Genomic DNA, 27,500 nt, shown 5'->3' with positions numbered 1-27,500 from the left:
CAATATTGGTGCAGTTCAGCTAAATTTGTTGGTTTTCTGACATGGACTTGTTTCTTCAGCTTTTTCCACACTCAGGACTTTGGGAAGGCCATTCTAAAACCTTAATTCTAGCCTGATTTAGCCATTCCTTTACCACTTTTGATGTGTGTTTGGGGTCATTGTCCTGTTGGAACACCCAATTGCGCCTAAGACCCAACCTCCAGGCTGATGATTTTAGGTTGTCCTGAAGAATTTAGAGGTTATCCTCCTTTTTCATTGTCCCATTTACTCTCTGTAAAGCACCAGTTCCATTGGCAGCAAAACAGGCCCAGTGCATAATACTCCCACCACCATGATTGACGGTAGGAATGGTGTTCCTGGGATTAAAGGCCTCACCTTTTCTCCTCCAAACATATTTCTGGGTATTGTGGCCAAACAGCTCAATTTTTGTTTCATCTGACATCACATGGACAAAGATGAGACCTTCTGGAGGAAAGTTCTGTGGTCAGATGAAACAAAATTTAGCTGTTTGGCCACAATACCCAGCAATACAGTCTATGATCTTGTCTAACAAAGCTAGTATGTTTGTGCAACGAATGCTGAGTGTGATGGCGCTTCACTCCTAGTGTAATGCTTAGCCCGGTCAATGACACATCGACATATAGGCTAACGGGGGAAATATACAGTATGCCCGTTAGCCTGTATGTCGATGTGTATTCGAACTGACAGGGCAAAATATATTTGGATATGGGGATATGGGGAGTGTCAGTGCCTATTTTGCTCTCAATACGCTGAGGAAATGGGTTCCAACATTAGCACAACTGTCATCATGGCAATGTGAAACAGCTAAATCACATGATCAAATAATTCCTCATTCGTGTAGCCTATATGCATATCTTGGTAAAATGTCTCCTCTTTAGTTTTGGCCGTACATTAGCCTGCTAAGCATGCTCTACACTCCTTTCACCAGTATAACCATTGCTAGCGTTTGTTGTAGTTTGTTTTAGTCTTTGTCTTCTGATAGTACTGACAATAACCATTTGTTGTGATATTGTATGCAGGAATGACGTACCTCTTCCTTGAAATAGCCTAATTCTGTGTAAAATGTGTTTGTTAGAGATTTATGTTATTGACCAAACGCTTGTCTATTCAGTAGGGGTGTAACGGTACGTGTATTTGTATTGAACCGTTTCGGTACGGGGGTTTCGGTTCGGTTTGGAGGTGTACCGAACGAGTTTCTAAGCTAAAGTCTTAACAAGCTGCTTTGCTTCTTCTGCCTTTGTCTCAGCACCCAGCATTGTCCCACCCACACAACCGTCTGATTGGTTACATACAAAGCGGTAACAGCCAATCAGCAGTGCGTATTCAGAGCGGTAACAGCCAATCAGCAGTGCATATTCAGAGCGCATGTAGTCAGCGCTTCAGCGTCAAGCAGATAGGTGTTTAGCAGGTGAGCATAAGGCAGTGTACTCTCCCCAAATTATAATAAACACCTCCCAGTCAACTACTAGTAACATCACTATGAGCCCGTTGACGTTCTCGAAACTTAAACTGCAGCTCAGCTCGCTCGCAGTCCTGGCTTGAGGTGAAGGCTAATTAGCTTTTAGCGTAACGTTAGCTCATTTTGCGGTGTGTGTGTGTGTGTGTGCGTGTGCCTACATGAACTCCATGGTGTTCAGGGATGAATAGTCTCTCCAATTGCTATTGTACTATTTTTTTCAGCTATAGTTACATTAATCATTAGTAATGTAGCAGACTAGTTTTGAATGGCAGGGTCCCTGCTATCACATGTTGATACAAATATAACATTTACATAATAAAAATCAACTACAGGCTTCCCAAATGCTGTAATAAATTAAGCATGATGAGTTGACTTGAAACTGTTTAATGTTGCACTTTTTATATGTAGAAGAAAAGTTTTGTCATTTTATTTAATCTGAGCAACAACTTGAGGCAGTTTAATGTTGATTAACGTGAGCAGAATTATTATAGTGTTCCAAATGTTAAAAGGATAAAGCCATTGTTTACAAATTTGGTAAATAAATAACCAAAACATTTATATTTTGTTGTTTTCTTACTGTAGCGAAAATGAACCGAACCGTGACCTCTAAACCGAGGTATGCACCGAACCGAAATTTTTGTGTACCGTTACACCCCTACTATTCAGCTATTATGGTCCCAGCACCTCAACCCCTAGTAAAAGGCAGTGGAAGTTTGAAGTTCCTTGGAGTAGCCCAGTCGATCGAGCTGGATTCGGCTGTGTATTTGGCAACATCAGTCAGGGAGAGAGGGAGGGGACTACATAATTTTGACCGTGATTGCAGTACCATTTCTCGCCACATTATTACATATGAAACCTTTAATTGTTGCTATTTCAGTGTTTCCCATAAACTGCCAAGATACCTGTGGCGGTGGGGGCGTGGCTATGGGCGTGGTCACCATGACATCCCCGAGTCATTTGCATACTTTACTACAATAATATGATTTTCTCTAAAAAGGCTCAAAAAATGTATACTTACTAATTAATAATAAAAGAGCTCTGCCCTTTTAATTAGTGCATACTAAATAATTTAACTTTAGCCTACTACTACAACCATATTATTTACCAGCAACATAAAGTGAAACAGAGGCAGAGGTGTCCTGCCACAGTCAGTAACAAATAAACAGAAAACAGTAGTGGTAAAATACAAATAAGGCAACAAGAGAAGTATCCTACACTTCTCTTTTGTAAAGTAAATCTGAACAGCCTATATGGGCATCTACATCAACTATATGATTTGCCTGAGAAGCTGGACAGGACAAAAAAAAAAAAAAAAAAAAAAAAAAAATTTATTTGTGGCGGACGTAATTCTTTCGTGGCGGGCCGCCACAAATAAATTAATGTGTGGGAAACACTGTATTTGTATATTTTCTCTGTATTGTTAAAATGCTCATGTGCATAGGTGAAGGAAAATTCAAGATACTGTCACTGTCAAAGAATGGATGGATATATATATATATATATATATATGTATATATATATATATATATATATATATATATATATACATATATATATATATATATATATATTAGGAGTGTGGGAAAAAATCGATTCGAATTCGAATCGCGATTCTCACGTTGTGCGATTCAGAATCAATTCTCATTTTTAAAAAATCGATTTTTTTAATTTTTATTATTATTTATAACATTTATTTTATTATTTTTTAAATTAATCAATCCAACAAAACAATACACAGCAATACCATAACCAATAATCCAATTCCAAAACCAAACCCGACCCAGCAACACTCAGAACTGCAATAAACAGCAATTGAGAGGAGACACAAACACGACACAGAACAAACCAAAAGTAGTGAAACAAAAATGAATATTATCAACAACAGTATCAATATTAGTTACAATTTCAACATAGCAGTGATTCGAAATCCTTCATTGACATTATCATTAGACATTTATAAAAATTTTTAAAAAAGAACAATAGTGTCACAGTGGCTTACGCTTGCATCGCATCTCATAAGTTTGACAACACACTGTGTCCAATATTTTCACAAAGATAAAATAAGTCATTTTTTTGATTCATTTAATACTTAAAACAAATTTACATTATTGCAATCAGTTGATAAAACATTGTCCTTTACATTTATAAAAGCTTTTTACAAAAATCTGCTACTCTGCTTGCATATCAGCAGACTGGGGTAGATCCTTCTGAAATCCTATGTATTGAATGAATAGAGAATCCTTTTGAATCTTGGCAAAAATCTTAGCCACACGATTATCAAATGTAATAGGAAAATTAATTCATACTGACCAAACTGGCTTCATAGAAGGTCGACAATCTTCTGACACTATTAAATTAACCTAAAATATGACTTATTATATCATTGTGGAAAATATTGGACACAGTGTGTTGTCAAGTTTATGAGATGTGATGCAAGTGTAAGCCACTGTGACACTATTGTTAATTTTTTTAATTTTATGTTTTATTAATGTTTGTAATGATAATATCAATGAGGGATTTTTAATCACTGCTATGTTGAAATTGTTACTAATATTGATAAAAAAAATAAAATATATAAATATAATTCACTTGTTGATAATATTCATTTTTGTCTCACTACTTTTAGATTGTTCCGTGTCATGTTTGTGTGTCTTCAATTGCTCTCAATTGCTCTGTTTATTGCAATTCTGAATGTTGCTGGGTCGGGTTTGGTTTTGAAATTGTATTTCATTATTATGGTATTGTTGTGTATTGTTTTCATAAAAAAAAAATAAAAAAAAAAAAAAATCGTTTTTGAATCGAGAATCGTGTTGAATTGAAAAAAATAATCGATTTTGAATCGAATCGTGACCCCAAGAATCGATTTTGAATCGAATCGTGGGACACCCAAAGATTCACAGCCCTAATATATATATATATATATATATATATATATATATATATATATATATATATATATATATATATATATATATATATATATATATATATATGTATGTATATATATATATATATATATATATATATATATATATATATATATATATATATATATATATATATATATATATATATATATATATATATATATATCTCACTACCCTATGGAATCTTTACAATGAAAAAAAGAATAGTCAATATTTCAGAATAATTCCTACCAATATATTAATGTTGGTGTTTATCATGATCGAAATCTTATTTTATAACTAGTACCAGTGATTGTTTCCTTGAAAAAGAAAAACAGTTTAAAAACAAACTATAGGAGCCAGTTTTTTGAATGACTCTTTGAAAGGAATGGTTCCCTTCAAAGAGCCACAAATCCAATCTCAAGTTGAAATATTTTTCAGAGTTGGTCACGCAAAGAATACTGCATTATGGAAGACTGTGTAAAACATAATAATATAGTATTTTTTTGTTAGCAATGTAGCATTTTTATCACAATAAAAGACAATAAAAAAACACTCTGACCACTAGTGATACAATCATACAAATATATTAGTTTTTTTTATTCATTTATATCCAATAATACGTCTCCCTTGACTTTGTGTAAGTTATTTTATAAATAAATGCAAGGGGTGTTTACAGGTAAGAGCTCAAAGAGTAAATAGAGGGCAAATACTGTTTCTTTGTGTCCAGTAAATGATGTGAAGCATGCAAGCTTGTCATCCCGCTTTTGTAACTTTAGAATACACCCCATCCCCATTTCCCACTCCCCATTCCTGCACAATGTGTCTTTCATCTCAACCTTTTTGTTGGGGCAGTGTCCAGCATTGGTTACCAATCGACCGCTAGCAGTTAGAGTATTGCATCCCCGCCACATTGTCATGGGTATACTTCTATAGAAAGATATAGATGTATATATATTTTTTGCCTTGTTGTATACAAAAATAGTGTCATTGTAGCTTTGATAGCTGGAAGACTAAAGCGCTCTTTTTGCATTTGGAAGACAATGAACTCTTGGAAGCCTCTTTTTGTCACAAGTGTCCATGCAGTACAAAGAACAAAAATAATCCGTCACGAATCGATGAATGACACATACAAGTAAAGTTATAAAGTGTGTAACAGGAGGTGGGTGTGCAGTCAAAATCAGGTGACGAGGTAAACGATTAGGAGGTCAGCCAGTTGATTCTAGCAGATCAGGAGGAAGACAGTCTTTGCTTTTCTTTTTCTTTTCATCCCACCTTTTGAGGGCCAAACAAAATACTCCAAATGAATGAACAGGAAACAACATAGTCACAATCATTCATAAACTAAACAAACATGTAAAATGGACTGCATTGACACACAGATGACCTATTGTGCTGTATCTGCTTGGGAGTCCCTGTGTGTGTGTGTGTGTGTGTGTGTGTGTGTGTGTGTGTGTGTGTGTGTGTGTGTGTGCAGGTAGGTGTGTAAAGGTCACTCGTGTAACCACATCTGTGCTGACATAATGCAATACAGTACATGTCAGTCCCATATGTAGTTACAATAATAGTAATAATAATAATAATGATGACATATGGTGGCGAGGTTGAAGTCTAATAATGAACAAAAAAAACTCAGAGGACAGCGTCACTCTTTTGTCAGCGCTGCCCCTCCCTCCACTACTTTCTCTTTTTTTGGTGTGTTTTCTGCTGCATTGCAGATGTGGCGAAGGGACTCCACCTCAAAGTAAAGCATGCATGCACACACACACTCACACACCAAAGGGCAAAAAAAGTAAACACTTGCACATATTCAATATCAATATTAATCTGCACCTGCCTTCCCCTTCCTCCATTCCACTCTCCCCCCATCCCAGACATAGTGATGGCTGCACCTTGTTAATAGTGTTTATTGCTTTTTTGTCCAAGGACTCGAGCTCATTGATTCTCCCCCAACTTACACACAACACCCGAAGATGCACTATACTGTATATGGTCCTACACTCTTACACACAAACACGTACACACCAACCAGGTTACCATTCAAGATGTGAAAGTCCCACAGGATGGTAAGCCTCTCTCGCTCAGCCCAGGTTGACCCTAGCTGCAGTCTGCTCAGCAACCATGGCAAGGAGTGACTGAGGCGTTTAACCCCTATATCCAAACGTAATAGCTACAGCTCTCCCACCTTCTTTTGCATCCCCTGAAAGCAATGACAAATCCAAATGCACCTTGACTAAATCACTTACACTCCACACCAGCAGGGGGAGGCCTGAAGCCAAACAGAAATGACCCCCACTTATGTTTTAAAGCATTCAAAACGCATAGGGTACAAACCTGATGTGCTATTTTCCTTTGTTTTTGCATCAAAACCAACAAAAAGGTCATGTTTTCTGTTTTTTCCTTAGCCCTGCCCAACACATCCCACCTCAAACACTTTAAACTCCAAAAATCATTGCATGCTTTCTATTATACATTATTACACTGACACTTCTTATACTTTTTTCTTAGACTTAAAAATTCCCTCCTGAGTCACAAACAACAAGCTGCTATATGCCCTTTACAGCTTATTGCCTCTTTATTAAAATAAAGTTAGCGCTGAAAACAACAATCATATATAAGAAAATATTGCAACATAGATGTCCCAGCCCTTAGAATGAAATAGTTAGAGCTATGTGAAATGTTTCTCTCTCTTTTTTTCTTTTTCTATCACAGTAAAATCTTCCGCACTGCAATCCAAGCAGTATCTGACGACGGTCTTAATTCTGTTCTTGTAGCGTCCCCGTTTAATTAAACATTTGTGTAATTACTTTGTGAAGAATAGTCAAACATTTAATGGACTTAGTGATCCATGGGGGATGACTGGTCAAACATGGCAACCTGAAGGTCTACTTAGCCATTTGATTAAGGTTTTAAGTGCTTCCGTGGGGTGTGAAAGTAGTGTTTTAATAATTACTGGCATGGAACAAATGTAGCAATAATGGCAATGTTTAATGGGTTAATTGAATTCAAAGTAAAATGCCTTTATAATTTGCCCTTTCTTGCGTGGTCACTGAGCAAATATTGCTAACATTACATGTATCCATGATTTGGGGAATAAAGTAAAGTGATCTATATAGCGTAGCGTTTCATATATAAGTAATTAGACATTTGTTTTTCATCTCAATCTTTTGTGTGTCAGTCATGCAATTTTGCTTCAAACATGTCATCAACATACAAGCACAAATATAACAAGTATACCATTTTATCATCTGCTAATTGTAATCCTCCTCAACAGTCAAACGCTTCATATCACTACACCGCCCTGTGTGTATTTGTGAGGGAAATAATTTATACTGTATCAAGTGTATTTGTATGAATGCACAATGTACTGAGGACGCTTTCCACGCTTCTCATTTAAGAGTTGACGGATGCCGATCATTCCATTAACACTGAGTAGAAAATTGTCACAAACTCATCAAATCAGACTAGTGGTAAATGGAACGCACAGGCACACACACACGCACATACACACAAATAGGGCTACGGTCAAACTTTCAGACATGCATGGATGAAGCAGGTGGCTGTAGAACCAGTCAAACCAAAACAACATTCTACCGTTGCACCCGTTGTGAGAAACAGCAGGAAGATTCGGCTGCTGGACTGAATGGGAAATATAGTTGGTGATTATGACAAGAAAGCATCTGATTCCAGGGTTTCCCCTAGATTGCCAAGATATCTGTGGCGGTGGGGGCGTTGTTAGGGGCATGGCTAGGGACGTGGTCAATATGACGCCATTACATTATTTGCGATGATGCATATATTTTCTTTAAAAAGGCAACACAATGTATACATACATTGAAAATGTTTTAATAATTATATGAAAATGTTTTTCTTAAATATCGTTTTGCACTATTTTTCAATTGTACAATGTAATTGGTTGAGAATATTTTTTTTCCAGAGATTTCTCCAATCCTTTTAGTCCTTTTTTTAATTAAAATCAAACACAAAGCTAGCATTTATTCCTGGTGTTTTTGTAAACTGTACTCATGTTTAGAGATTCTTTTGTCGCTCTTTGTCTGCGACAAAAAGCGAACTGCAGTGAGTCTCAGTTTGTTATTCTTATAGCCGGACCTGTGTGTTTATTTCCGTACCTGACCCTCTCGGCTACAACTGTTGCCTTCATCACGTGACAACCTCTAATTAAGGCAACAGTTGTAGCCGAAGCTGTCAGGTACGGAAATAAACACACAGGTCTAGCTATAAGAATAACAAATTCAATAACTATTTTTGGATTGCAGCAAACCTGACGTCACACTTGCTTTGCGCAGCGTGGAGCCTTCCACTCCTTAAAAGCCGCCACTGTCATCTTAAATTTTGTAGATCACTGTATATCTTGGATATATTAAAGTATGTCAACATTACGGACATGCTTCCTCCGATCCAGACGATCCTGTGCGTATCGCTTATGACATCACATTTGGTTTTGACTGAGCTGTTCCGGTGATCAAAGTATGTAGTTTTTTGGCAGCCATATTTTCGGTGCATCACTAATCAATAGTGCACAACTAATAGACTATATATATCCATTCAAACTGTAAATACCTGCTGGTGTTAATGTGTATGTTAGTGTGTTATGATGTTAATTTTTCCCATGGTCTGTGAACATACAGTGTTGGCGGAGAATGTCAAAGTGTTGTTGTGTGTACAGAGACAGATGTGTGTGCACGGAGGAAATGCTTGTTGGAATTGGGCCCGTTGTTAGCATAAAATTGGCAATAAAAGCTAAAAAGAGCATCAAACTTAGTGTGTCTTCTTATGGACGCTACAACACATTGTATTATTTTATTTTGTTTTCCTGTAAAACTCCAAATTTTTAAGGTGTTGTGGCTATGTTGCCGTGGCGCACCGACACAATCAAATACATTAAGGGGAAACCCTGGATTCACCTCTTCCAGATTATGATGCCTCTCCTTGAAGTTATTGCTTCACAATTTTTTTTCACACCGAGGTTCGGACATGAAAGTGGACAGCAATTATTGTTTTGAGGCCTTGTACCCGCTATAGTAGCCAAAGAGTCTCAAAGGGATCCTTAATCTGGCAACTCTGTTCAGGTGTCCTTTGGGGGGCTTCTTCCCTCCACTGTTTGTCTGTAAGCGCTAGGAAGATGAAGTTTTCGTTTTGGTTTCAGTGTCTTTCTTGCCATTCTGGAGCACAGGCGAGTCACTGGATGTCTTGGGCGTCTTCCTGGGTGGACTCTGCTCAACGACGTCGTGCAGGGACGGTTCCCTATACATGGCCACTAGAGGGTGAAGTGGTTATACAATTGCAATTACAATTCAATTGTCGCAACAAAAATAAGAAAACTGATTGTTTTTGCGCCAACCTTCAATGAGTTTAGGTAGAAAATGTGCAGCTCCCTTTGTCTTCTTGACACGGTTCCCCTTCATGACCTGCCCGTCTCGGTTGATGCCAATGTACCAGGCCCGACCTGACTGCGTCTGTCTGTACAGGATGGACGAGTAGGTGACGTAGTAGTTCTCAAACACACTCTCTTTGAACTTGCACTCTGGTGTAAAGTGTTCCTGGGAAAGAAAGACACACACACACACACACACACACACACACACACACACACACACACACACACACACACACACACACACACACACACACACACACACACACACACACACACACACACACACACACACACACACACACACACACACACACACACACACACACACACACACAAGTAAAAGGTCAAGAGTGAAGAATTTACACATTTGGAATAGGGAAATGTGGGGAAATGGAGCCAACATTTCATTATGACAGGGCTACTGGAGTGGGATTCTGAGGCCAGGATGCCATTTTTCATCCGCATGTCTTTACCTGAAACAAACTATCAGCTGGATCTCTTCCCCTCTATGGTCCAGCGACCCCGCTTTCGGCCTTCAGTACACAAACACATACATTTACACGCTTGTATTCGACAATACGTCAACACCGGGACATCCCACGCAAATACCTCCCTCCTTCCTCTATTTACTGCTCGCATGTTTCCTCTCTCTATGCCACATTCTGCCTCTCCTTGTTCACTTCATACCCTCTACTCGCATCCCTCCGTCATTTTGTAACCTTGTCGGGGAACAAACCAATTTGCAGGATTGATTTGGAGCCTTGATGTGACGGGTGAGCAGAAAAGACCTGAATAAGGACTTCACTCTCTCACTTTGCCTTCTGCTCTCTCCATCCTCCGTTTCCTCTCCCTCCTTCGCTGCTTGCCAGCCACAGTAGACCTGTTATCCATTGTAACACACATAAACATGCCCATTACACTGACTGCATCGCCCATTCCTTAATTACACTTAATTCACTCAGGAGGCCATTCATTTTTTTTGCCACCCATTTGCTTAACTTTAATAGCAGCCAGAGAAACTCTCCTCAGAGGGTGTAATCTGATGTATATCGTTAACCGCTGAAGCACTGTGTGTGTAAAATGTATTTGTCTTGAAAATGACCACAGAAGTTTTGGCAAGGTCCAGGAAGTTCTCAATATGATGCAGCTTAACTTCAACCACAATGTAGGGCTGCGAGAGATAAATCGATGAAACAATTTAACAAGCGAGCGATTCGGCTTCGACTACAATCAAATCAGCTGTGTATTTTTAAGTTCATCGAGTGTAAAACCTTGGACGGAGCATCGCGCGAGACTAGCAATCGGTTGACAGTTTGTCTTTAAAACAACGCGAGAGCCAGGAATGTCCGCAAAATAACTCATGCACAGTTTTATGTGTAAATACCAGCATCGTCCACTGAAGCGTCTCTGCTATCAAGCTGGCAGCTAATGTCCCTAAACAGAGCAAAACTCCTTCTAAGTCAGCAATTCTCGCCTCCATGGCAGTAAATAAGCTACGTTTATTACAAGTACCACTGAAGGACAAGAACAGATACTACACATTGTAGGAAGATACAATACGCCATGCGCACCGGCGTTAACAGCTAAAACAGGGTTCACAGCGGTGGGCTGATCGACACAAATGTTGACAGTAACAATACCAAGTATCATATAGTAAATTATACAGTGATTAGATCAATGTATTGGACGTGGATAGATCGGGTCGTTATAGACTGAAAGATGCATGTACGGGGGACCTCCTCGCTAGCATGGGAATACTTCGCGGGCTACATCGAGCGGCCTTTGTAGCAGCGGAGTCAAGTACTAGCGGAGACCGTCAATGGAGGAGACGTAAGCGGTGTGAGCGGAAGCAGAAGCGGGGATGCCGAGCGGTGCTAACAACAAAGGCTAATCATCAAAGAAGCGTGGAGTGTCCGGGTAAGAAGTCATTTAAACTAGAACTAGTCGGCGCCAGGCTGGATAATCCCTGCACACATAGCAATTATCTTAGAATAAAACACAACTCACATAATGTTTTTTCTTTTGTGACTGTGTCAGAGGCAGACATACAATCTACTGAGGTGGCTAACTATGATGCGTTCAGTTTATCGCAGCATCAAGCAAACAATCTGAAAATTCCCGTCGTATCAATTTCTAGATATGGTCGAAACTATTTAAAGTGCACTACGCATAATAAACGCAACATTATTAATATTGCTACCTCGGATAATTTCAACAGACAATCCTCAAAACAGCCCACTACCTATAATATGGGCTTTTTAAACATAAGATCATTATCTTCCAAAACGTTATTAGTTAATGAGGTCATTAGAGACAACAAACTTGACATCGTTGGTCTCGCCGAGACCTGGCTCAAACCAGACGATTTTTTTGCGCTAAATGAGGCATCTCCTCCTAACTATACGAATGCACATGTTGCCCGTCCTCTTAAAAGGGGAGGCGGTGTCACACTAATATACAATGAAAACTATAATTTTACACCTAACCTAAATAATAAATATAACTCGTTTGAGGTGCTCACTATGAGGTTTGTCACACCGCTACCTCTCGACCTGGCTGTTATCTACCGCCCCCCTGGGCCCTATTCGGACTTCATCAGTGAATTCTCAGAGTTTGTTGCTGATCTAGTGACGCACGCCGACAATATAATCATAATGGGGGACTTTAATATCCATATGGACCCCATCGGACCCTCCATGCGTGGCGCTCCAGACTATAATTGATAGCTGTGGTCTTACACAAATAATAAATGAACCCACGCATCGCAACTGTAATACGATAGATCTAGTGCTTGTCAGGGGTGTCACCACCTCTAAAGTTACGATACTCCCGTACACTAAAGTAATGTCCGATCATTACCTTATAAAATTTGAAGTTCTGACTCATTGTCTACAAACTAATAATAATAATAATAACTACTATAGCAGCCGCAACATTAATGCTGCCACAACGACGACTCTTACTGACCTACTGCCTTCGGTAATTGCACCATTCCCAAATAATGTCGGCTCTATCGATAACCTCACTAACAACTTTAACGACGCCCTGCGCGACACCATTGATAGTGTAGCACCGCTAAAGCTAAAAAGGGCCCCTAAAAGGCATACCCCATGGTTTACAGAAGAAACTAAAGCCCAGAAATTATGTAGAAAGCTGGAACGCAAATGGCGTGCGACTAAACTTGAGGTTTTCCATCAAGCATGCAGTGATAGTTTAATAACTTATAAATGCATGCTTACCTCAGCTAAAGCTAAATATTACTCAAATCTCATCCACCTCAACAAAAATGATCCTATATTTTTGTTTAGTACAGTAGCATCGCTAACCCAACAAGGGACTCCTCCCAGTACCTCCACCCACTCAGCAGATGACTTTATGAATTTCTTTAATAAGAAAATGGAAGTCATTAGAAAAGAGATTAAAGACAATGCATCTCAGCTACAACTGGGTTCTATTAACACAGATACGACTGTATATACGACGGACACTGCCCTCAAATAGTTTCTCTCTCTTTGATGAAATAACATTGGAGGAATTGTTAAAATGTGTAAATGGAACAAAACAAACAACATGTTTACTTGACCCAATTCCTGGGAAACTTATCAAGGAGCTTTTTGTATTATTAGGTCCATCAGTGTTAAATATTATAAACTTATCACTTTCCTCTGGCACCGTTCCCCTAGCATTCAAAAAAGCGGTTATTCATCCTCTACTCAAAAGACCTAACCTCGATCCTGATCTCTTGGTAAACTACCGGCCGGTGTCCCACCTTCCGTTTATCTCGAAAATCCTCGAAAAAATTGTCGCACAGCAGCTAAATGAACACTTAGCGTCTAACAATCTCTGTGAACCTTTTCAATCCGGTTTCAGGGCAAATCACTCTACGGAGACAGCCCTCGCAAAAATGACTAATGATATATTGCTAACGATGGATTCTGTGCGTCATCTATGTTGCTGCTTCTTGATCTCAGCGCCGCTTTCGATACTGTTGATCATAATATTTTATTAGAGCGTATCAAAACGCGTATTGGGATGTCAGACTTAGCCTTGTCTTGGTTTAACTCTTATCTTACTGACAGGATGCAGTGTGTCTCCCATAACAATGTGACCTCGGACTATGTTAAGGTAACGTGCAGAGTTCCCCAGGGTTCGGTTCTTGGCCCTGCACTCTTTAGTATTTACATGCTGCCGCTAGGTGACATCATACGCAAATACGGTGTTAGCTTTCACTGTTATTCTGATGACATTTAACTCTACATGCCCCTAAAGCTGACCAACACGCCGGATTGTAGTCAGCTGGAGACGTGTCTTAATGAAATTAAACAATGGATGTCCGCTAACTTTTTGCAACTCAACGCTAAGAAAACGGAAATGCTGATTATCGGTCCTGCTAAACACCGACATCTATTTAATAATACCCCCTTAACATTTGACAACCAAACAATTAAACAAGGCGACTCGGTAAAGAATCTGGGTATTATCTTCGACCCAACTCTCTCGTTTGAGTCACACATTAAGAGTGTTACTAAAACGGCCTTCTTTCATCTCCGTAAAATCGCTAAAATGCGTTCCATTTTGTCCACAAGCGATGCTGAGATCATTATCCATGCGTTCGTTACATCTCGTCTCGATTACTGTAATGTTTTATTTTCGGGCCTCCCTATGTCTAGCATTAAAAGATTACAGTTGGTACAAAATGCGGCTGCTAGACTTTTGACAAAAACAAGAAAGTTTGATCATATTACGCCTATACTGGCTCACTTGCACTGGCTTCCTGTGCACCTAAGATGCGACTTTAAGATTTTACTACTTACGTATAAAATACTACACGGTCAAGCTCCTGCCTATCTTGCCGATTATATTGTACCATATGTCCCGGCAAGAAATCTGCGTTCAAAGAACTCCGGCTTATTAGTGATTCCCAGAGCCCAAAAAAAGTCTGCGGGCTATAGAGCGTTTTCTATTCGGGCTCCAATACTATGGAATGCCCTCCCAGGAAAAGTTAGAGATGCCCTCAGTAGAAGCATTTAAGTCTCATCTTAAAACTCATTTGTATACTCTAGCCTTTAAATAGACTCCCTTTTTAGACCAGTTGATCTGCCGTTTCTTTTCTTTTCTTCTCTACTCTGCTCCCAACCCGGGGTGGACCACTAGCCTGTGCATCGGATGGGGACATCTCTACGCTGCTGACCCGTCTCCGCTCGGGATGGTTCCTGCTGGCCGCACTATGGACTGGACTTTCGCTGATGTGTTGGACTTTCACAATATTATGTCAGACCCACTTGACATCCATTGCTTTCAGTCTCCCCTAGAGGGGGGGGGGGGGTTACCCACATATGCGGTCCTCTCCAAGGTTTCTCATAGTCATTCACATTGACGTCCCACTGGGGTGAGTTTTCCTTGCCCGTATGTGGGCTCTGTACCGAGGATGTCGTTGTGGCTTGTACAGCCCTTTGAGACACTTGTGATTTAGGGCTATATAAATAAACATTGATTGATTGATTGAATGTCAAAATCTTTATCGTTTTTGTTCCCAAACTCAGGAAATAAGTCCCTGGAAACAGGCGGACTTTAAGAGCAAAAACCAAATGGTTTCAATCTAAACCAACTGTAGGAAACAATTTAAATATTTTTTAATTGATATTATTAAACTACCATGTTTTTTTTTCTGATTGTATTTGCGATCAAACATTTTTTAATATAAAGTATCAGTGTCGGTATGAACAATACTGACCTAATGTATTCATCACCAAAGTTGCAGTATCACCAAAAACTAATGTAAAGTATTGAAACAACAGAAGAAATTATGTATTACATTTTCACAGAAGTGTAGACAGAACCATGTCACAACTGAAAATAACGAGCTTTTTACAGCAAATTAACAAGTAGATTATTATGTTATATTTTTTGATAAAATAATACAACAGGAAATGACACAATATTACTGCATATGCCAGCCGCCAAATTAGGTGACTTTGTAACCTATTTCAAAAATTGTATTATTTATTATATAACAAATAAAATATTGTTTAGCATATAGATTTTAGGCCATATCAGCCTTCCCTACCTTGGGGGTTCTTCAGGAAGTTGCAGTATGGAGGTTTGTCTTGGAAGGTGTTTGACCTGCTGATCGGAGTAGTTTTCATCAGCTCATGCTCACAGATTTAGATTGAACAGATCTGGTTTGAGGGCTCAGTGGCGAGGTCCAAACTATTTATGCTAAGGGAGCGTATGCAAAAGCAAGAATAGGTTTGTTCTTTTGTGTAAAAAAATATATAAATTAAAAGTTTTTAACTGTAGAATTTAATCGGTATGTACACTCTATTGAATCTTATCGAATCGTTCGCACACTGTATCGAATCTTATCGGATTGTTCTGTTTTTAAAATATATTGTTTTTTTAATTGTATTGTAACCCATAAATCTGTTTATCAAATCATCCATCAGAGGTATACAACCCTGCCACAATGATAAATATATGTATTTCTTTATTACTACACTGCCTTTGTAGCTGTTGTTCGAAGGCTGTTTGTAGTTTTGAATGCAATAAGTCAAATTGTACCCCCATCTTCACCCTGTTAGGCCTTATATGAAGGCACATTGCGTTAGAATTTAATAAAGCCCTCATCACTTTGCTCACACACTCCTTGCAGGGTGCCGTTAGCTGTGCTACTTTGTGTGACAACACATTCATTTAAGAGGGCAAATTATTCACAGGACACCCTCATGGGGGACAGACGCACATCTGTCTGCCGAGCTTTTACTTTGATGTGCCGTCATGCCGATTTCATCATTTCCTTCTCAACAAACGATCAAGGGTCTCTATGACAGCCCTCGTCACCTTGAGCGTCTAACAGGATTGCAGAAGAGAGCCTGCACTCAATAATAATAATAATATAAAATGCAAGCTGTGAGGACCATTAAACCTGCTGCATTTCCTCTTGACTTCAGTAGGGGGTGCTCCAAACACACTGGCAGCTACAACGCATTAACTTTGCATGGGCTCATTTCTATGCAACTTGTTTATGCACTAAACCAGTGGTTCTCAAAACGGGGGGGGGAAGCAGGCATGACTGGGGAAGATACGTTTTTTTTAACAAATAGTTTATTTATTTATTTATTTTTTATACACATACATATGTAATTTCATTTAAAATCCAGGACAAGCATCAAATAAACATACTATAAAAAAAAAGGAATAAATAATATCTCTTACGGCGGAACACCATCTCTTTGCCGACGTAATAAACACATCGCATTGTCCCGCTCACCCACCGCGAGTCACGCCACCGCAAGTCAGAAAGCAGAAGACACAAACCGCGCTGAATATCAGAAAGTAGCTAGCTACCCTAATTTCTAATCTCAACTCAACGTTGAGCATGACTTAAGAGTGGCAGTATCAAGCCTGCAACCCCGCTTTGAAAAAAATGTGCAGTGCAAAACAGGCTCATTGCAGCCACTAACGCTGTGATAAAACTTTTTTTTTTTAGCAAGGTAACTGTTCATCTTTTTACCAAATGGCTGCATTTTCTTTCATTTTTTGCACAGATTGTAAAGTGAGTTATATACTTTAAGATGTTTTATCTTTTTGGAAAATACATTTATGTTAGTCAATTAATTTAACCTGATTAATTATGTGACTATTGTGGCTTTTGTTGGCGTGTGGGGGGGGTTTCATCTGAAGGGGGGGAGGGCCTGACAGAAAACATTTGAGAACCACTGCACTAAACCAAGCAGATATTAGCTGAAACTTCCCCTAAACTTTCACATATTTGAGAACACGCTATCGTTACACAACTCAGCTTTTGGAGTTGTGTGCGTCCACTCATGCGCACCTGCATGGCAGAGGCCACCCAGCCGGCTCCATGTGACCTGTGCACGCACACAAACAGTGACAGATGGATCAGTTGCCGGCCTCATCACTCACTCGCAAAGACACGAGAGGACTTGGGAGAGGAAAAGAAGAGACTAAATAATGATGAGGGATGAAACTGGGGAAGAAGGCAAGGATTATGACACACACACACACCTAAAGACATTAGTCAGCCATGTTCACACAACCGATATTAACAATAGGCTTCCTGTGTGCTCTGCTGGGAGATTGATTCAATGTAAGACCTCTGCACAAAGTCAATAGGCATTAGGCTGCAAAAACTGGTTTGCTCTTTGATTGGACACAACAACGTGTGAGCAACTTTACTTGGAACAAGTTAATTCAGGATATTAAAGTTGCCTACTTATCGACCGCATTCGAGGGGACAAATGTTTTTCACAGCATCAACAGGGCACACTCATGTTTGTGTCACAGATGACCGAGAGGAGATTGCCAGCCTTCAGTAAACCTGCGGCTGATTGAAGCATGCAATATTTAGTGCTAGATTCAGGAAAATAGTCCAGTTAATGGACATATTTGTAAAACCCGTCTGTACGGAGCGACAAATTTACTCGCAAATGTGCCTAAAAACAGACCGTGCCACTTGAAAAAAATAAGGATTTCAACCCCTTCATCGAATTTTGCTAAATTAAATCCATCTAGAAGTGCTAATAATGGATATTATATAAGCCGACATCATTATTTACATGCAGAGCAGCCATTTTTTAAACGAACCCGGGGGTGGTGAGAATGCTTAAACTTTTCGATTCGGAAATCCGACCTCAGGGGCGTTCCAGTTGAAATTCCGACTTCCAAGTACAAATAGAACTGAGCACTCGGTGGTGTCGCACGTCACGAGGCATCAGGCACCGCCTTTTAAAGGCACACACACAGACGCACACACTGCTTATCACAACTTCATAATGCAAGATATTTGAAGTTTTTTGAAGTAACCCATGAATTACTTTCCCTAGTAATTAATTACATTTATTAAAGAGTAATTATGTTAGTAATTACATTTTTTTTTTGGTAAATTAAATTACTATAACAAATTACTTTTTAAAAGTACTTTTTGCAACACAGCCTGTCACACAGCATCATGAAGCAGTTGGTAGGTTGGCGTTCCTGGCAAAAAATTTTGTGTGTATATCCTATAATAATGTTTACCTATAAAAAAACACCATTGTTAATGGTCAATTATTTTTAATGTTGCTGCTGATGTTTAAACATGTCCTTTTAAACCAGGGCATATTATATCACATTTTGTTCTTTTGTTTTTGTTAGCTGAGGAATTGAGCATAGCTAAACATTTTTTTTTTTTAAAGATGATTGGAGGTTATATTTGACTTTTCTTGTATTATTTTCAAGGCTTTTTATTTTTTCTTATTTTAAAACAACTCTTAAGTTATTATGCAAAACCTACTTTTCTTAATTCTTTGTACCTGTTTTTGTATATTTTTGGATCCCTATCAGTTCCGAAAATTTTAAATCAAGGCATGGTGCAGATATTTATTTAAGTCAACGGATATTTCCATTTATTGGGTTAATTTATGGGCCAAACTACTTAATATCAGGATATGAGTTTTGATCCATATCGCCCAGCCTTACACTCGTGTTAGCGACAGTGCTAGCACAGTTTAGGGATATTAATCCATCCATCTATCTTCTACCGCTTGTCCCTCTCTGTTTAATTGAGTGTTGCAGTAAGCCTTATGGTGGCATTGTGTTTATATGTATGAGTGCAAATTGCAAATTGTTTGGTAATGACGAAATTGTGATATTTAAGACATTTCATATTGCTACAAATTTTTTTCTGTGCTACATACATTTTTCTGTGCGACAATTTTTTTTTCATTTAGTAGCGCCGTTGCTACTAGTAAAAAAGTTAAGCATACAGCCCTAAAAGTTTCCTTCTAAATTCTGAGTGTTGTTTCCTCAAAACTTCATATTGTTTTCCAAAATGGAGGTGCAGTTTTTCCAGTAGTCAAAATTCATGTTGCATGTGTAGTAACTGCAATAACATTACACCCTGTTTCTGCATATGTTGAAAATGTTCTTTCCTTTCTCAGCGAGCAGACCACTAGTTGGGGTAATTGGGGTATATCGCTGCATGCAGGTAATAAGGTATGGCCATTAATTTTGACATCACATGTGGACTATATTAGTTCACAAAATAAAGGCTTGTAAATTGGCCCTTGGTATGCAAAGGGACAGCCCCATCTGTGGGAAGGACTACATATGACGTCAGAGGACTGACAAATTCCAAACAGACTGTTTGGAGCTAGTAGAGAGGAAGGCAACATTGTTTTATAAATATCGCTGCAATGGCTCCACGGTTTGATTTCAAATTTTCGGTACTTATGCAGATCCCAAATACACATAAGCAGGTACCATCAGGCTAGAAATGTTGGTTTTGCATAATATGGCACCTTTAAGTCAACGCCAACAGTTAGTTATGGCCTAAACAAATGTGTAGGGACACGTACATTTATGAACATCCCCTTACATGGTCAGGACGTATTAAAGGCCTACTGAAACCCACTACTACCAACCACGCAGTTTGATAGTTTATATATCAATGATGAAATCTTAACATTGAAACACATGCCAATACGGCCGGGTTAACTTATAAAATGCAATTTTAAAATTCCCGCCACACTTCCGGTTGAAAAACTCCTTTGGATATGATTTATGCGCGTGACGTCACAAAAGCAACGGAAGTGGTTTGACCCCATCGGACCCGATAGAAAAGCCTCTTGTTTTCTTAGACAAAATTCCACAGTATTCTGGACATCTGTGTTGGTGAATCTTTTGCAATTTGTTTAATGAACAATGGAGGCTGCAAAGAAGAACGTTGTAGGTGGGATCGATCGGTGTCTTAGCGGCTAAGTACAATACTTACAGCAACACAACAAGGACTACTTACTACGCCTAGCCGATGCTTGCCGCCAAACCCACGGATGAAGTCCTTCGTCGCGCCGTTGATCGCTGGAATGCAGGTGAGCACGGCTGTTGATGGGAAGATGAGGGCTGGCTGGCGTAGGTGGAGCGCTAACTTTTTATCATAGTTCTGTGAGGTCCGGTTGCTAAGTTGCTACATTAGCCTTAGCGTCGTTAGCAACAGCATTTTTAAGCCTTACCAGGCTGAGAATTTTTAACTGTGTAGTTACATGTACATGGTTTAATAGTATTGTTGGTCTTCTGTCTATCCTTCCAGTCAGGGGTTTATTTATTTTGTTTCTATCTTCATTTGAGAACGATGCTATCACGTTAGCTCAGTAGCTAAGTGTGTCACCGATGTATTGTCTTGGAGATAAAACTCACTTTAAATGTCCATTTCGCGTGCTCGATTCATTTTCAAGAGGATATAGTATCCGAGGTGGTTTAAAATACGAATCCGTTTGCTGTCTCCAGTTTTCCTTGAATCTTGTTGCCTGTTCCCTGCTTTCCTGGTATCCTGTTTCCTGTCTCCTGATTTTCAGATTCATCGTCTTAGAACATCCAAAGACCGTCTCAGCTACCAAACCAAGCAGTTAGTCCGCTCCACAGGGTCTTCCTCCGAAGGGTCTCTCCAGGAGCGGTTCCCTCTGAGCGTCTCTCCAAGAATGGCTTTTTAGATTTTCATGGTTCAACATGACGTGCTAGACGTCTGAAGTCAACTTCTCCATTGCCGCGAGCAGAAATCGGCGTTTTTATCCAATTTTAGGTCGCAAATATACCATATTTTATTTTTGATACCTATTCTGGATACTTTTATGGACACTTTATGGACAATTTTAAAGTGATCAAGGTGTCCTTGTTTGTTTAAAAACTTCACCGACCGCTAGCTAGCCTGGTTTGTTTTTAGCCAGGTGGCTAGCTAGCCAGTCGCTAACCTCCAGCTCGCCTTGAGCTTGACATTTTAACGATCGCACGTTTGAATACCGTGTTTTTGGACAGTCACAGTTGAGATGACCAACAAAAAGAGTGACAAGAAGGAGGTGTCTGGTGGGGCTGCGTGTAAAGTCAAACAACCAGCCAGGAGACACCGATCCCAGCGTGGCTCGACCGATAGCGGAGGTGAGCCGGGTGGTAGCATGGAGGTGGACGCATCCGTATTGGAATCGATCAACGCGAGATTGAGCAAGCTGGATATTCTGGATGCACTACAGCAGGACATCCGTGACTTGAGAAGTAGCCTGGAATTCAGTCAGAAGGAGATTGAGGATCTAAGAAAGGATAATGTCCTTCTGAGAGGTGCGATGACTGACATGCAGAGATCTACCGACTTTCTTACAGCGGACTATAGGCGCATTAAAGACACGCTGTTGGATATACAGTGCAGGGACATGAGAGACAATCTCATTTTCTCGGGGATCCGAGAGGGCAACGCCGATCCGGAAAAAACTGTAAGAGAGTTCATGTCGGATAAACTCAAGCTCTCCCCGGAGGTGGTAAGAGACATAACTTTTTCCAGAGTGCACAGAATGGGCAGACCTGTGGACAATAAAGTCCGTCCCATAATAGCTCGTTTTGAGCATTTTAAGCACAAAGAGTTGGTGAAAAGCAGAGGAAAGGAGCTGAAAGGGACCTCTCTCTGGTTAAATGACCACTTCCTGGCTGAGATCAACGATAGGAGAAAGAAACTGTCACCGATCATGAGAGAGAACCGAGCCCAGAACAAGAGAGTGGCACTAACAGTGGATAGGCTGTACATAAATGGACAGCTGTATCGGGACCCAAAGGTTACCCCCTGGCTTTTTTAGAATGGGCATTCGTGGGTGTTTTTAGTATCTTGGTTTGGCCTGTGTCATGACTACTTCCAGTACTGTTATGTCCTGCACTAAGCCGGGCCTTCATAGGGGCCTGGTGTTAGCTCACGTGAATGTATGCAGCCTGCGTAATAAGTATCAGGAAGTAGAGTGTATTATCAAAGATAATTTTATTAATATCTTTGCCATTTCTGAGACCCACCTTGATGATTCCTTTTCTGATTCAATTGTAGCCATTGAGGGGTTCTCAATTTTTAGGAAAGATAGGAACAGGTTTGGGGGTGGGGTGGCTATTTATGTTCAGAATCATTTATCTATCAAAGTGCGCAATGATTTGATGAGGGAGAGTATTGAAGCTATTTGTGTGCAGGTCTATCTGCCTTATTTGAAACCAATTATAGTAGGCTGTTTCTATAGGCCTCCTAGTGCTGATGCTCTGTATCTGAAGGAGTTATGTGAGATGTTTGACAGGATATCAGATGCGAATAGAGAAATCTATTTACTGGGTGATATGAATGTTGACTGCTGGGACAGGGGTGTACAAACAAAAATAAGTTACTATCCATTTTAAATGCTTGCAATCTGTCCCAAATTGTTGCCCCTCCCACGAGAATAGGTAGTAATAGTGATGGTATTATTATAGCTACATGCATTGATCATATTTATACAAATGTTCCGGACCAATGCTCCAAAGCAGTCTCGGTTCCTGTAGGTTTTACTGACCACAATATAATATCTGTCACTAGAAAGACAAGGGTTCCTAAACCTAAAGGGAAAATTATTTTTACAAGGTCTTATAAGAGATTTGATGAAGAATGTTTTATTGATGAAATATCCTGTTTAAATTGGAACGAGGTGTGCAGTGAGGAAGACCCTGAGGCTGCACTGGACTTATTTATGTTAATGTACATGAGTGTTGTGGACAAGCATGCCCCTTTGAAGAAGTTTTCTGTCAAAACTAAGTCTGCCCCATGGATTGATAATGGATTTAGAAGTTTAATGACGGAAAGAGACATGGCTAAAAAAGCCTCCGTCAACTCTGGTTTAATTGATGACAGGCATAAGTACTGTTCCTTAAGAAACCAGGTCACAAAGTTAAACAAACTGAAAAAAAGGGAATATTACAAACAGAGGTTATATGATGTGAGATATGATAGCAAAAACTTATGGAATGTTTTGAATGAAATCATGGGTAGAAAGAACAATGTCTGTACACCTTTTGTGGAATCAAATTGGTTGGTACTCACTAAGCCATGTGACATTGTCAATCATTTTAATAACTATTATGTTGACAAGGTATCTCAATTAAGGCATGGTATGCATATATCCAATAACAACAAATCAGCTGACCTCATTAGGAATATTATAATGGAAGTTGAGGGCTGGCTGGCGTAGGTGGAGGACTGTGAATTCAATTTTCATCAGGTTGAAGTCAGTGAGGTTGAGAGGTTACTACACTCTCTTCCTGACAACAAAGTAGCTGGTGTAGACAACCTGGATAGTAAATTACTGAAAATGACTGCTGGTATCATATCAGTGCCTGTTTGTCATATTTTTAATAAATGTTTACAAGTGGGCCTGTGTCCAAAGATATGGAAGGTGGCTAAGGTTACTCCTCTACATAAGGATACCAAATTGGCTTTCAATGAGGGCAATTCTAGACCAATAAGCATCCTACCTGGGTTATGTAAAATACTGGAGAAATGTGTGTATGCACAAATTCAAGCTTACTTTCAATCAAATGGGCTAGCAACTGATTCTCAACATGCATATAGAACGGGCCACTCTACGTCCACGGCTCTTATACAAATGACGGACGATTGGCTTAATGCTATAGATAATTCTATGTTGGTTGGAGCTGTGCTGTTAGATTTTAGTGCTGCATTTGACATGATTGACCACTCTCTTTTAATTGAGAAAATTAAATGTTATGGTTTTAATACTTCAAGTTTAATGTGGATACAGAGTTATTTGTCCTCAAGATCACAACAGGTGTATCTTAATGGCAGCTTGTCTAATAGCAGAAGTTTGGATTGTGGTGTTCCACAGGGAAGTTGCCTAGGACCTTTACTTTTTTCTATATTCACCAATGATTTACCTTGGGCTACCGGGCGTGCAAGATTGGTTCTTCATGCTGATGATGCAACCTTATATCATGCTGCACCATCATGCAGTGTACTTAATGTAGTATTGAGTGAGGAACTAAAAGCTGTGCATGACTGGACAGTATGTAACAGACTTGTCCTTAACACCTCAAAAACAAAAAGTATTATATTGGGGACTAGGCAAGGGTTATCTTGTGACCCAAAGTTGGATTTGAGGCTAGGTATTTCAACAGTTCAACAGGTCAGAAGTGCCAAGCTCCTTGGAGTGATGCTGGACTGCACTCTATCCTGGTCAAATCATATCAGTGATATAGTTACAAAGATGGGAAGGGCTGTTGGTATTTCCAAGAAATGTGCTGGTTTTGCTGATCCACCTCTTCTTTGTCAAATTGTTAAGAGTTTAGTCTTGTGTCATATTGACTATTGTTCTACAGTCTGGGCGTCTGCTGCAAGTGGTGAGATCAGTAAGCTCCAGATTGTCCAGAATAGGGCAGCAAGGCTGGTTCTTGGTTGTTCACTAAGAACCAATGTGAACCAAATGCATGCTTCTCTTTCCTGGCTAACAGTGCAGAACAGGTTGTTGGCTAATACTCTAATATTGTTCAAATCAGTAACCGGTAGTAAAACTCCTGCTTTTCTCATGGCCCAAATAGTTCACAGTAGCACTATACATAATCACAATACCAGGGCATCCAGTGAGGGGCATTTTGTACTCCCTCGTCCCAGGAAGAATGCTTTGCGGAAATCTTTTATTTATAGATCTTTATCGCTCTGGAATAACCTGCCTCGAATTCTCACCAGCATTGAAAGTAAACAGGTTTTTAAAAAGAGAGTAATATTTTATCTGAGTTTTTAAATTAGTTTGCTCATTGATGATTTGTTTGGTTTTATATTGTGTAGTTATATTTATATGGTAATTATTATTCTGTGACTGTAAATTGTTTGCTTGTTTTTTTATTGATGCTTTTATTTTTTTCTGTATTGTGTAGTTATAATTATATGCTTTTACTTGTAATTGTATTGAATTGTGGACCCCAGGAAGACTAGTGGGTTGTTGAGGCAACCAGCTAATGGGGATCCTTAATAAAAATCAAAAAAATCCACAATAGAAAAAGGAGAGAGTACATAGTTCTGTGAGGTCTGGTTGCTAAGTTGCTAAATTAGCCTTAGCGTCGTTAGCAACAGCATAGTTAAGCCTTACCAGGCTGAGAATTTTTAACCGTGTAGTTACATGTACATGATTTGATAGTATTTTTGATCTTCTGTCTATCCATCCAGTCAGGGTTTTTTTTAATTTAGTTTCTATCTGCATTTGAGACTGCTATGCTATCACGTTGGCTACGTAGCTAGGTTAGCTTCTATTTTTTTAGCTTCGAAAAGCTGAATATTATTAATCGTGTATTTACATGTTCATGGTTTAATAGTATTTTTGATCTTCTGTCTATCCATCCAGTCAGGTTTTTTTTTAATGTAGTTTCTATCTGCATTTGAGACTGATGCTATCACGTTGGCTACGTTACTAGGTTAGCTTCTATTTTTTTTAGCTTCGCAAAGCTGAATATTATTAATCGTGTATTTACATGTTCAGTCACTGTGAATGTCCATTTCACGTTCTCGACTCTCATTTTCAAGAGGATATAGTATCTGAGGTGGTTTAAAATACAAATCTGTGATCTACAATAGAAAAAGGAGAGAGTGTGGAATCCAATGAGCCAGCTTGTACCTAAGTTACGTTTAAAGCGAAAAAAGATACATCCATCACTGCCTCTCAAGTCCTTCACTGTAACGTTCCTCATCTACGAATCTTTCATCCTCGCTCAAATTAATGGGGTAATCGTCACTTTCTCGGTCCGAATCTCTCTCGCTCCATTGTAAACAATGGGGAATTGTGAGGAATACTAGCTCCTGTGACGTCACGCTACTTCCGGTACAGGCAAGGCTTTTTTTATCAGCGAGCAAAAGTTGCGAACTTTATCGTCGATTTTCTCTACTAAATCCTTTCAGCAAAAATATGGCAATATCGCGAAATGATCAAGTATGACACATAGAATGGATCTGCTATTCCCGTTTAAATAAAAACATTTCATTTCAGTAGGCCTTTAAACTTGCTTAGCACAAACTCAAAGATATGAGACAACATCATGAGGATATATACAACTGATTGCTTGGCTGCTCCAAGGAGGGAGAAATGCATCTTTTGGCTAAGCCTCCTCCAGGTACTGCAGACCTTGTCAGTAAAGCTAACTTTTGTTCAAGGATGCGTCATCAGCATCTCCTTTGATCCAGTCACACCACCATGTTATCCTCAGGTTCGGACAAGGGTCAATATACTGTACATCACATGCAATAATGATATGGTAATAGCTATTGGCTGATACACAGCACATAAATAGTCTAGATTTCACACAGTACATGCAAGTCGTGGACACACACACACACACGCACGCGCACACACACACACATACACAGTAATGAGAACAGCTGGAGGATGTGTATGAGGGCTAAAATGTAGACTGGGGATGTCCTCTGCTCCTCACCTTGACTAGCAGACCCTCACCGTGCATTTGGGGATTCTCCAAAGAGAATGAGACATCCCTCAGTGCCTCCCCTCCTTATATGGTTCTTCCTCTCCCCTCCTTTTGCTTCATCTGCTATTTCTTCCTTTTACCATCCAACCCCCCAACACTTCCTCCATCCGTCAGATTTCCTGTCATTTCCTTCCTGTAGGCCATATCTGTCCGCCACACAAGAGGAGGACAGTCACATAACAGAAGATGTATTAGGACAGTGGGGGTCGATCGGAGGAAATTTTTTAGAGTGGGGGGCGGCCTTTGAAGGGAGGAAAAGTGAAGGGAAAGAGGGTAGAGGCAAAGAAAAACAAGAGTGCTGACTCAAAGGAAAAATAAAGGAGCGTGTTGTGATTCGATGGGCAGGATGATGAGGAAGGTCACTGAAGAGGAGGTGTGTGTCCTCTCTGGCCATACTGTA

General features: G+C 39.5%; 1 protein-coding gene and 1 long non-coding RNA gene across 9 annotated transcripts in view; one reads left to right on the top strand and one right to left on the bottom strand.

Annotated features, from left to right (window-relative positions):
• LOC133661382 (uncharacterized) overlaps nt 1–27,500 on the top strand; it is a 91,240-nt gene that overhangs the window by 26,049 nt on the left and 37,691 nt on the right. The window lies entirely within an intron of this gene.
• The window catches only part of LOC133661381 (fibroblast growth factor 11-like), a 98,711-nt gene continuing 76,213 nt past the window's right edge, over nt 5,003–27,500 (bottom strand). For 3 of the 6 annotated variants that reach the window (XM_062064545.1, XM_062064548.1, XM_062064547.1), the window contains exons 4-5: nt 9,749–9,947; nt 6,821–9,664 (exon numbers count right to left, since the gene is read on the bottom strand). In XM_062064545.1, the coding sequence (XP_061920529.1) occupies nt 9,522–9,664; nt 9,749–9,947 (342 nt within the window). In that variant the 3' untranslated portion in view covers nt 6,821–9,521. Of the gene's footprint in view, nt 5,662–6,820; nt 9,665–9,748; nt 9,948–10,111; nt 10,665–27,500 lie in introns of those variants that run through there. The other 3 variants (XR_009827929.1, XR_009827930.1, XM_062064546.1) reach the window with 3 other exon arrangements.

Source organism: Entelurus aequoreus, linkage group LG12 (genome assembly GCF_033978785.1).
Source record: "Entelurus aequoreus isolate RoL-2023_Sb linkage group LG12, RoL_Eaeq_v1.1, whole genome shotgun sequence".
Taxonomy (NCBI): Eukaryota; Metazoa; Chordata; class Actinopteri; order Syngnathiformes; family Syngnathidae; genus Entelurus; species Entelurus aequoreus.
The sequence above is the reverse complement of the archived record's forward strand: the minus strand, read 5'-3'. Positions and strand labels throughout refer to the sequence as shown.